This window comes from Rhinopithecus roxellana, chromosome 5, assembly GCF_007565055.1.
Source record: "Rhinopithecus roxellana isolate Shanxi Qingling chromosome 5, ASM756505v1, whole genome shotgun sequence".
NCBI classification, from domain to species: domain Eukaryota; kingdom Metazoa; phylum Chordata; class Mammalia; order Primates; family Cercopithecidae; genus Rhinopithecus; species Rhinopithecus roxellana.
In genome coordinates, this window is record NC_044553.1 from 162,108,385 (window position 1) to 162,121,155 (window position 12,771).

At 39.6% G+C, this 12,771-nt stretch overlaps 1 protein-coding gene across 11 annotated transcripts in view; it reads left to right on the plus strand.

The window, feature by feature from the left end:
- The window catches only part of MARK3 (microtubule affinity regulating kinase 3), a 119,204-nt gene that overhangs the window by 51,878 nt on the left and 54,555 nt on the right, over positions 1-12,771 (plus strand). For 9 of the 11 annotated variants that reach the window (XR_004057236.1, XM_010353603.1, XM_010353606.1 and 6 more), the window contains 2 exons: positions 8,137-8,185; positions 11,068-11,133. The exons of 1 other annotated variant lie outside the window; for it this stretch is intronic. Coding sequence is in view for 9 of the 10 variants with exons in the window: in XM_010353603.1 (XP_010351905.1) it covers positions 8,137-8,185; positions 11,068-11,133 (115 nt within the window). In the remaining variant the exon portion in view is untranslated. The remainder of the gene's footprint in view (positions 1-8,136; positions 8,186-11,067; positions 11,134-12,771) is intronic. One more of the 11 variants, XM_030930069.1, reaches the window with a different exon arrangement.

Consider the following 12,771-nt stretch of genomic DNA (forward strand, 5'->3'; position numbering starts at 1 on the left):
TGTCTACAAAAAGTTTTTTTTTTTTTTAAATAATCTGGGTATGGTGGCATGTAGCTGTGGTCTCAGATATTTGGGAGGCTGAGGATTGATTAAGCCCAGGAGTTTACAGCTGCAGTGAGCTGTGATCGCACCACCACACTCCAGCCAGGGCAACAGAGCAAGATCCTGTCCTAAAAAAAAAAAAAGAAAAATCCTCATTGTGGTTTTAATGCAACATTTTCCTGGTTACTGATGAAGTCATGCATCTTTTTATATTTAGGCTTTTTTGGTTCTTCTGTGAAGTACCTATTCATCTTTTGTTTAATTTCTAGTGGATTTTTTTCTTAGTTATTTTAGGATATCATTATATATCATGGATTCGATTGTATATGTGGCACATACCTTCTACTTGATGGTGTTTCTTCACTCTCTTGATATTGTCTCTCAGTGAATAGCAGAGGTTCCTAATTTTAAAGCAGTTGAATTTACCAGTCCTTTTTTTTTTTTTGTATGCTTTGTACTTTTTGTGTCTTGTTGTTGTTGTTGTTGTTGTTGTTTTTGAGACGGAGTCTCGCTCTGTCACCCAGGCTGGAGTGTGGTGGCACGATCTCGGCTCACTGCAAGCTCCGCCTCCCGGGTTCATGCTATTCTCCTGCCTCAGCCTCTCGAGTAGCTGAAACTACAGGCGCCCGCCTCCGCGCCCAGCTAATTTTTTTTTGTATTTTTAGTGGAGGCGGAGTTTCACCATGTTAGCCAGGATCTCCTGACCTTGTGATCTGCCTGCCTCGGCCTCCCAAAGTGCTGGGATTACAGGCATGAGCCCCCATGCCCGGCTCTTTTTGTGTCTTCCTTAAGAAATTCTTCTCTAGCTGGGGTCATAAAAATATTTTTCTCTGTTGTTTTCAAGTGTTTAAAGTAATCTTTAAGCCACCAGCAGTCATGGGTTACGAGGTAGGGATCCGGTTTCATGGGTTTTCATATGTATAATCACTTGCTGCCTCACCTCTCCTTTCTTTACTGATCTACATCATGGACAGAGTCTTCAGGTCTAATCACACACTTTGTTCTTCAGAAGTGGTTGTTCTAGTTCACTTACCAATTGCCATTTGAAAGGCAATTATTTTTATTTTATTTTCATATTTTTAAATTTTATTTTGAATGATAGGACACCAAATGATTACCAGAACCCCAAAATACACAGGTGAAAATCTGAGCTAGATTAATAGAAACACAGGCATGACAGAGAAGACTTCGTCACTTAACTCTCTTAGGCCCTTCATTAATTACACACTAAGTAGGGAAAAAAGGTACATATCTTAATATACAGCACCTCCATGGCCAGGCACCGTGGCTCACTTGAGGCCTGTAATCCCAGCACTTTGGGAGGCCAAGGCGAGCAGATCACGAGGTCAGGAGATCAAGACCGTCCTGGCGAACACGGTGAAACCCCGTCTCTACTAAAAATACAAAAAAATTAGCCAGGCGTGGTGGCGGCGCCTATAGTCCCAGCTACTCGGGAGGCTGAGGCAGGAGAATGGCGTGAACCCCGGGGGGTTGGAGCTTGCAGTGAACGGACGTTGCGCCGCTGCATTCTAGCCTGGGCGACAGAGTGAGACTCCGTCTCAAAAAAAAAAAAATACAGCACCTCCATTAGCCCATATATAGCTGTTTTAATCCCTTTTTCAGGATACGTAACAGCTATGTGCTAGGATATTATTGTCGTAACTATTCCAGTGTGTGATGACTATGAGGTAAATTATTTTCTCAGAGTTGGGCAATACATAACATTTGAATAAACCAGACTTAACATCTTTCTAGGCTATAGTTCTAATGTAGAGCAATAAAAATAGAAGCAAACAAAATATACAAACATGTGGAACGTATAAAATTCTTGGATCAAAGAAAATTACAAACAAAAATTGCAGTGTATCTAGAAATTAATGATAATAAGCTGTGTGTCAGAACCTATGTTACACTGCTTTTTGGTGCTCTGGAAAATTTGTACCCTGAAACACATTATTAAACAAGAATGGCAAGGAATGCATTAAACATTAAACTAATAGTTTAGAAAAGGGAACAAAATAAATCTCAGGAATAAATAATAATGTAAGGAGTTAGTAAAGCTAAAGACAGAAAATAATGAATTTGAAAACAGTAGAAATGGTAAATCCAAAACTTTGGTGGGTTTTATTTTTCCCCCAGGAAGTGAGAAGAGAGGCAATGAAATAGATAAGCTACTAGGTGTTGCCAGGGGGAAGGGAGAGAAAACACAGACAAATGAGGGGGAAATACCAGATACTGAAGAATTTCACTTATTATAAAGGAACCTTTTCTACAACTCTGAAAAATGTTAGACTGTCCAAAGAAATTGGTAATTTTCTAGGAAAACAAGACTTAGACTTACCAAAATTAGTTCTAGAAAAGAATTGATATACATCAGCAACAACAGAAGTTGAAAAAGTGGTTAAAATATTGTCAAACCTGGAATTCATGATTGAATTCTTTGAGATCTACTGTGAGTACATACTCTGCCTCTGTTCAGCTGTTCCAGAACTTAAGAAGAGGAACTTTCAAATTCCTTTCCCAAATTCAGAAGCATTGCTATTGAAATATATTGGAAACAGGAAAGAAAACTAGAGTTCGGTTTCACTTACAATATCCAGTCTAAAATTGGGAATTAAAAATATTAGCATATAGGACTAAATACTGATACATTTATCTTTGTTTCCCTGAAGATTCACTAAATGATGGTAAAGGAATTAAAAAGGAGGGGAAAAGAGTCCAGGAATTGGGTACTGGGGCGTTCTCAGGAAGAGCCCCAAGAAAGGGAGGAGATACCCATCCGTCACAGTGGAAGTCGTCTTTGATACTTAGAGCGTTTGGGGAAGGGGTCGTCTTTAAAATAGGTTACCTACCTAGCACTTGGGAGACCAGACCAGCCTGTGGCAACCAGTGACATCAGTTCCTTTGAGTCCTTCCAGAGATACTCTGTATATTAAGAAGCAATTGTTTTTTTTTTTTTTTTTTTTTGCTTTTTTACACAAATGCATTTTCTTGAAAATTCCTTCTCATGAACTTTGCCAGCCTCTCTGTCTTGGTTTGTGTGAGAGGGTCTTTGATGCATTCTTCTGTTTAGGTGCTCTAGTAGTTGAGGCAAAGGGACAGTTTCTGTAGAGTGATGAGGGAGTGACTTAGGTGGCCTGGTCTCCCGTCACATGCTTGTGTATCTGGAGAAGGGAGCCTGATCACCTTCATTGTGATGGTTTAGATCAGTTTTATGTCTTGTAACCCCCGTGTTTTCTTTCACATATTCATTTTACTTTCGTATTGGTTGGTAAAATTGTCTTTTTTTTTTTTTTTTTTTTAACTAGAGACTAAAATTCTCTGTCTCTCTCTCTTTTTCTACTTGTCAAATGGTAATACTTGACAACCCCCAGGTCCTGGCTATTGGGACATGTTTCTTTACTGCTCTGATACTATATATAGATTTAGTGTCCTTGATATCCCCGTTGCCAGGATTTCAAATCTTTGCCTTCAGAGGTGTTTATTCTCCTCTTGTGTACCAGTTCCATAGAGGATGTATAGATGTGAAAATGTGTGGAGGATATAGATTGATCAGTAAGGAGAGAATTCTTTCAATTTATACGTTTCCATGTAATTTGATTTTTTTTCCCAACTAACATCTATTTAAGATTGAAAAGGGAATGTGGAGAAATAAGTTGTATTAAGATAGTAGAAATAGGCTGGGCGGTGGCTCACGCCTGTAATCCTAGCACTTTGGGAGGCCGAGGAGGGCAGATCATGAGGTCAGGAGATCAAGACCATCCTGGCTAACACGGTGAAACCCCGTCTCTACTAAAAATACAAAAATTAGCCGAGCGTGGTGGCGGGCGCCTGTAGTCCCAGCTACTCGGGAGGCTGAGGCCGGAGAATGGTGTGAACCCAGGAGGCGGAGCTTGCAGTGAGCTAAGATGGTGCCACTGCACTCCAGCCTGGGCGACAGAGCGAGACTCCGTCTCAAAAATAATAATAATAATAACAATAGAAATAAGGTGAGTTTCTCTTATTTAAATGGCCTTTTACATTACAAAACTTTAAAAATTTTCTCGTATAGTCCTTAGAGGGACTTGCCTTAAAGTTCACATTTGCCTTTCAGTAAATTATTCCTATCCAGATTTAACTATCTTTGGTCATCAGATTCAGAGATTATGAAGTCTCTGGCATTTTTATCTCACTTGTGTGCAGATTGTCAACTTCGTAAAAAGCTCTGTGCCCATACCCACCTGTTGCTCTGGACTTTTCTATATCAGCAGCTTATAATTTGGTGATTTTTTTAGTTAAATTTCTAAGGTAGCAGTGTGGAATCCTGAGATGAGCGTAGGCTTTGGAGTCAGGCAACCCAAAGTGAGAATCCTGGCTCCAGCATATATTAGCTGAGTCTTTGGACAAGTTTCCTAACCTGTCTCAGGCATCTTTCTCTGTATATTGGAGATGATCATAGTCAACTGATAGAGTTGTGAAAATTAAGCTTAGATAAGATTGTAGATGTGAAGCATCTGGGTTTGTGCTTCAGACACAGCAGGCACTAGATAACTGTTAGCTTCCAGCTTCCTCCCTGTCCTCCTTGTTTAACTTAGCATAAAGCTTATTTACACATTTGCTGCCTGCCAGTGTCTACCTAATACATAATTCCAATAGAGAGGTGAATACGTAAAGTTATTTGGGCTAATATCCCGCCACCACCTCTCTTGGGGTTCTTTGGCTGCTCTTTTGCCTATGGAATTAAATTTGTACTAGTCATCTCTCTATCTGGTCCCATTTACCTGTCCTTTTTGTTTTCACGCTGCATCCCTGTTATGACCTCTGTTGTAATTCAGGGGTTCTCACATTTTAACATGGTATCTGCAGAATATTAGTTATCCACTGCTGCCTAACAAATTCCTCCAGAACTTAGCAACTTAAAGCCAAATCTTTTGAATTCCTGTAATAGTCTATCTTTTTCCTGCTTTTTGGCTCTAATTCACTTTGTTTCATTTCTACTGTACTATTAGTAGGGACTTAAAAATGATTGCCTTCATTTGACCTACTCCCCTGTCATCAGAACTGTGACAGCTCTGTAACAAGCATTGTGCTGCTGAGGATTTAAAAGCTGTGTGGTCATTAGAATGCTGAGGCTGGCTCAAACCACAGTTGTTGGTAGTTAGTGCTTTCACGCAGGCATTTATCAAACAAATGCATTTGAGTTGTGTGCCAGGCTTAGTTTCAGGTATACCAGTAGTGAAAGGAGACAGGCATGCTCCCTGTGGGTGACACAGGGATAATAAACAGGTGCACAGAAATGTGTCTTCATAACTTGAAAGACATCCCAGGAAAGAAGTGGACAGATGGCTATTATGCAAAAACAAGGAGACCTACTTAGATACGTTTTCAGAGAATCTGCCTGAGACTTAAAGGATGAAAAGGGAGAAGACATTTAAAGGAATTTAGTATGTTCTGTGGCCAGGCGCGGTGGCTCACACCTGTAATCCCAGCACTTTGGAGGCCAAGACGGACAGATCACCTGAGGTCAGGAGTTCGAGACCAGCCTGGCCAACATGGCGAAACCCCATCTCTGCTAAAAATACAAAAATTAGCCAGATGTGGTGGGACGTATAATCCCAGCTACTCGGGAGGCTGAGACGAAAGAATCCCTTGAACCTGGGAGGCAGAGGTTGCAGCGAGCCGATATTGCACCACTGCATTCCAGCATAGGCATCAGAGTAGGACTCCATCTCAAAAATAAACAAACTTAGTATGTTTTAGTAACTAAAAGGAGTTGGGGTGACTCGAACATACCTTTGAGGGGTATGCAGAAGCTGCAGGATGCAGGGATGCCATGGCCATGCTCAGGATTTCATTCTCAGTGCAGTATCCTGAGCTATATTAATATGGCATCCAAAGTGGAGATCGTTGTCTTTTTTTTTTTTTTTTTTTTTGGATATGGAATCTTGCTCTGTCACCCAGGCTGGAGTGCAGTGGCATGATCTCAGCTCACTGCAACCTCTAGGAGGTGTTCTAAGTTAGCAGTTGGGAAGTAATTGGGTGATTGGAATTCTAGCTACCAATTCAACTATAATGGGTTGGAAAACAAGATTTCTGTGTTAGTTTAACAGAGGAGAGCTAAAAAAGAACTCAGGCCTGAATGGTTGTCAGGAATTTGGGTGACTGTCTTCTCATCTCAGAACATAAAATGTAGGAATTACCACAGTAGCAAAGGGAGATATTTATGTTGGAGATAAAAATGCTCTTCCCTTCAAAAATGAGACAGTATTCTAGATAGGAAAGGTTATTTATCTGATTACCTGTTTTTAAATTCTGAGCTTAAGGTTATATGTCAAATCCTGTCCATGGGCTGGGCACGGTGGCACACACCTGTGATCCTAGCACTTTGGAAGGCTGAGGGGGAGGATTGATTGAGCCCAGGAGGTCAAGGCTGCAGTGAACTGTGATCACACCACTACACTCCAACCTGGGCAACAGAGCGAGACCATGTCTCAAAAAATAAAAATAAATTTTCAAAAAATCTGGTCCATGTCCATCTCCTCTTAGCTGCTAATTCAATTTTAGATTAGACACAGTGGACAAGGAGAAGTACGGTGAGAGTCCTGTGATTTCTCACTAGCTTCCTTTCCACATAGGCCACTGCTCCTCCTCTTCCAAGGTTTTTCCCAGCTCTTGCCTCCTGAAGATTGTAGTATCCTGGGTGTTAGGAGACCGGATTCCAGACACATTCCCCACAGAAGGATAGCAGGACCTTAGAAGATCTTTTTCTTTCTTTTCCTGATTTCCTCTTGTTTGCAAGAGGGTTGAATAGGATGGTCTCTAAAATCCTGTTGTTTTTTGGAGTTGTATTAACCCAGGAACCTGCTCTGAATTCACAACATGTATTTATACAACAGCAATTTAATATTTCTCCTTATTCTGTGGAATGACTAGGAAGCTCTGCTGGTCTTGGTTGGACGGTTTTTTGTTTGTTTTTTTTGAGACAGGGTCTCGCTTTGTCGCCCATGCTGGAATGCAGTGGTGCCATCAGCTCACTGCAACCTCCACTTCCCAGGCTCAAGTGATTCTCTTGCCTCAGCCTCCCGAGTAGCTGGGACTACAGACACATGCTACTGCGCCCAGCTCATTTCTATATTTTTAGTAGAGACAGGGTTTCACCATGTTGCCCCGGCTGGTCTCAAACGCCTGAGCTCAAGTGATCCACCCACCTTGGTCTTCCAAAGTGCTGGGATTACAGGCGTGAGCCACCACACTCGGCTGGTTTTTCTTAAGGTCTCACCTGGGTTCACCTGTGTGGCTGAATTCAGCTGGTGGGTTGGTAGGGGCTGGATGCAGTTACAACAGAGGGTCTGTCTCTTTAAATAACTACCCTTCATCCCCAAAGAGGCCAGACCAGTTCCTTCACAGTGCTCCAAGAGAGCAAGCCATGATCCCCAAGCATTTTATCCAGCCTGTGCTTGCTTCAGTTTGCTAAGGCCCCACTGGCCAAAGCAGGTTACATGGCCAGGTCTAATGTCAGTATGAAAGGGGCACTCCACAAAACGTGAACCTGTAAGGCATGACTCATGAGGGTCACTAATGTAATAGTCACCACAACCTCCATGCTAAATTACCTATATTCTCCAGTGAGGATTTCCCAAGGTGGTTTTGTTCATAGTCTTCTAATAGAATTATTTGGAATTAATCAGTTTAATATGCTCATGATGTATTTCACTGGAACCATACAGGTTTTGATTCACAGAGTTGGGAGCCCTGGGTAGATACTGAATCAGACTAAGTTTAATCACAGAAATTATCCTACCTAAGTCTGATATTACGTTTTCAAGATAGCATTGTAAAATTCAGAGTGTGTTACCCCCTCAAAGAGTTATCCCCCTTTGAGACCTCTGCTGTTTTTAATAAATGGAAACATTTGGGAATACTATTTGGTAGTAGTTTATTAAAACTACTTCAGAGATATTCTGGACTCTCATATTAGTCTTAGATATGGAATAATAAACATTAGCAATGAATCTGTTATCTAAGAGAAAAATTTAAATTTATATTACAACAGTGGAATATAATGTTTAATAACTTGTGTTGGGGGGATTATGTGTTTTGTTTTTTTTTTTTTAGCTCTTCAGAGAAGTAAGAATAATGAAGATTTTAAATCATCCCAATATAGGTACTTTCTGCTTTTATAAATACTTTTGGGTCTAAATACATTCTTGAAATTATGTCATAAAGCTAAACACGTATTCTAGAAATGGTAGAGTACACTTCTAGTAAAATATATATACAAGTTGTTGATCATTTGTTTTAGCTTTTTGAAATTACTGAAGACAGGTTAAAAGCTTAGGTATTAAACGTTGAATTTAAAGCTTTAATGTAGTAGAAAAGTCTGTAATCTGATTGTAATTTTCTAATTTTTAAGTATATTGAAAATATAATTGTATTGCATGAGTAGATAGAAGGGAATTATAGGAAGTCAGAATTAATATTTTCAAAGGGTCTGGGCACAGTGGCTCATGCCTGTAATCCCAGCACTTTAGGAAGCCAAGGCAGGAGGATTGCTCGAGGTCAGGAGCTCAAGACCAGCCTGAGCAACAGAGTGAGACCCCGTCTCTACAGAAAGGTCCAATACTTTTTGCTGTTTGTCCTAAGAAAATACTTATATACGGAATCATATTTAAAAGATGGAATACTTGCTATCTAATGGAATTCTGATAGGAATTATTTTATAAATCAAAGATTTGTTTTCTGTGTCCTCTGTGTGCACAACTCTGTGCCAGGTGCTGGTAGGTGTGTTTAAAGATGAGGAAGGGATATGGTCCTACCCTTACAGTAATTGTAGGAACAAGAAGAGAATAAGCAAATGACTTACTACTGACCCTGCTCTGTATACATCCCAGTGAAAACTCTTGATCCCATATACATTGTAATAGGGCTTTAAAAAAATTACATAACTGCTTTTTTGTATAGTGATAGCTCATACAATCTAAAAATAATATTTCAAGAACGAAATCACTCTTGAGACAGCCCATAATCAGTTTACTATCAACATCAGTTTTAGGAAACGAAAGGGTTGATGTTTAGTATCAAGGATAGCCTATGAAGAACGCGTCAGGCACAGGAATAGAAGAGTAACACAGAACCATCACAGGAAGAAAGAAGCTTTTACAGAGAACTGCTTTTTTAACAAAAGGCGTATGCCCTAGTTCATGAGATCTAAGCCACCATTACTTTCAAGGTGCCTTGTTTCCTTGTTTCATATACTACTAAGAGAAATGCTAGCAAGCCTTCATCCTGAGATCAGGGATATTAATTAAAATGTGAAAAAAAAACTTAGAATCAATAAGTATGATTGAAGAAAAAACCACTGAACAACTTCATAGTTGGATTTAAAGAAAAAAATCACAAGGAATATAATAGTGGGAAGAAAATCTTGTTTCCTTGATTTTCATTTCAATCCTTTGGGGCTAGCTAGCCAACTCTAGATTTCAAATTCCTACTTTTCACACCCATCCTCCCACCCCCAACAAAAAAACTTTATCACTGTTGCTTAGAACTAGCTAACATAAACGTATTTATTTTGTCTTTTAATTACTTAAATTGTGACGTGATTAGAGTTTTGTACTTAAAACAACATATCTTTGATAATAAATTGAAATTTTTAAAAAGTCCTATTCATTGGAAGATTAGAAGGGTTTTATTTTTATGCAGTTTACCAACACATGTGCCTTAACTTTCTGAAGTGGCTTTTCTTCACAATCTGAACATATCAGAGTCTAGGGAATGGTATAATAGCTTTATTCATCAGTTCATCAAACATGTACCGACTGCTATGTTAGGCACTTTGTTTGGCCTAATACTCTATGAAAGCCTCAGAAAATTGCCTGAAATATAAAACACTAGCATACCCTCCCCCATTTTTGGGTACACTTAATTTTAAAGTAAATATTAACAAAATAAAGTAGATATGCACAATGGTGATTTGATAACTTCAGAGATTTACTCCAGTTTCATTTTTAAATTGTGTGTGTGTGTTTTGTTTTGTTTTGTTTTTTCTTTTTCTTTTTTTTTTTTTGAGACAGGGTCTAGCTCTGTTGTCCGGGCTGGAGTACAGTGGCATGATCTCAGGTCACTGCAACCTCCACCACCCTGGCTCAGGCCATTCTCCCACCTCAGTCTCCGGAGTAACTGGGACTACAGGCGCATGCCACCACACCCAGCTAATTTTTGGCATTTTTTTGTAGAGAGGGGATTTTGCCGTGTTGTCCAGGCTGGTGTCCAACTCCTCAGCAGAAGCGATCCACCTGCGTCAGCCTCCCAAAGTGCTGGGATTACAGGCATGAGCCAGCGTACCTAGCCAAAAATGTATATATTTCTAATTGATGTGTTAAGGTTTTATGAATTAGCAGTAATAGAAATATTTCCATCTGTAACAAAATACTGCTTTAGGAAAATCACCTTGACCTACTGAAAATTATTCTTATAAAAAAGCGTTTCCCCCCTCAATTAATTGCAGTATAATCCCTTACTTCTTTCCATCTTTGGCATCAGAAAAGTAACAAAGGAACCTTGTTCTTTGAAAGTGTCATAAGTTTCCCAAGCAATAAAGTTCTCAAATAGAATTACATCCTTAAAGCCATAATCATAAGCAACTAGATTTGCACTTGTTGGAGCAGAGTAGAACTGAGCAGTTGCTACAGGCTGACCACTTTTCCTGGGGTGCTGGGAGGGCAGCTGCCAACACAGACGTGCTGAAGGACAGTGAGGACGACAGAGGAAGTGAGCTCAAGTGCACCTTGCTGGACTGCTGAGCACATATGGAAGTCACACAACACTCAGAAATAATCTTTGTTTTTATGGAATTCCATGCTTTCATAGTCTCTTTTCTGTTGTTGTGATATTTGATAAAATTCCCTAAAAGCATTTTTTAGAGGGCCAGCTATTAAAATCTTTAACAGGGAAAAGGTTGCTTTTCATAGTTACAGTTTATATGTGCATGGTTTGTGCATACAGACGTTTGTCTCTTTTTCTTCTGTATCCTCTCCTCTCCCCCAGTGAAGTTATTCGAAGTCATTGAAACTGAAAAAACACTCTACCTAATCATGGAATATGCAAGTGGAGGTAAGAACTTTTATATATGTATTGTTTTTTTTTTTTTCTCCCTTTTAAAAAAATACACAACCATACTGCCCATATGGGTCATCATTAAGGTCTCATTTAATGTCCAGAGCCATAATACACTAGGATGAGAGTCAGAAAAGCGGACTCTTAGCACTTCTAGGGGTTGCCATGAAGTGTTTCACTATTAGCGTTGTTAATTGATAATGTCTAAATACCTGGGTATTTTTTGTGGTAAAACATACATCACTTAAAATTATCATTATAGTTATTTTCAGGTGTACAGTTCAGTGGCATTAGCACATTCACATTGTCCTCACCACCACCTGTGTCCAGAACATTTTCATTTTCCAACACGAAACTCTACACCCATTAAACACTAACTCTCCATTTCTCCTTCTCCCAGTCCCTGGCAACGATTCTCCTTTCTGTCTCTATGAATTTGACTACTCTTGGAACCTCATACAAGTAGAATTATACAGGATTTGTCTTTTTGTGTCTGGCTGATTGATGCAGCATAGTGTCCTCAAAGTTCATCCATGCCATAGCATGTGTCAGAATTTCATTCCTTTTTAAGGCCGAATAATACTCCATTGTGTGTGTGGGACACATGCTCCACATTTTGTTTATCTTGAGTATGTGGCTATTTAAACGTATGAATGCTTAGTCTGTTTGAAACAGATGTGTGCTGTGGTTGCTCTGGTTTAGATGCTTTTCTTTACCAGATTTTCATGTCGCTGGTGTCTATCTTCCCTAAGGCCAGAATTGATGGTTACAGTACACATCACTAGAGTTTCCTTAAAATAGAGATTAATGACTGGTAACTATTTGCCTACAGTTTTGTAAAAATATAGACATTTTCTCAAATGCATGTTTATAGCTGCCATCTTTTATAATGATTTGTATTTTATGGTTGAGATTGGGTTGGGTTTGTAGTTTGGGGACCACACGTGAGTTTCAGTGTCTGTGAAGAGCAGAAGCTTTCTTGTTCGTCTTTTTGTGTTCCCTGCCTCTAGCACACTGCCTGGTACACAGCAGATACTCAACAGATAAGAATTAGACTGCACTTATGAATTATAAACTACTGAGTACACATTCTGTTAAACTCTGTAGTAGTTTTATCATTAGCACTTTGATCCGTGTTACAAAACCTGAAGATAGAAAGTTGGATTATAGTCTAATTTGAGTGAGTTTACCTTTGAAAATAAAAAGATTGTAAACCTGTTGTGGAAAACAATGAGTTGTAGTACGCATACCTCTGATGCCACTTTTTTATACTCCTAATTCATTATTAGCTGTGTATTTTATACTTTATATATGTCTAGTGTGGGAATTTCATTGGGATTTTCAAAACTTCAGGAGTAGTAGAAAGAGGGGAAGGTTAATTTCAGGACCAAAAAGCTTTATGGAGTTCTAATACTTTCTGTGGGCAAACAACACAGAGTAATGTTCATAGCCCTCTCGTACAGCCTCTACAGTGTACAAGGTGCTTTCTCTTACCAGATCTCCTTTGACCTTCACAGCTACTCCATGCTGTGGCCACGCAGTGAGTGATGGGCTTTTTACCCCTGAGGAAATGGAGTCTGGAAAGTCTCACTGTGGGCACTCTGGGCCTGGATCCCTAGTGCTCTGACAGATAGC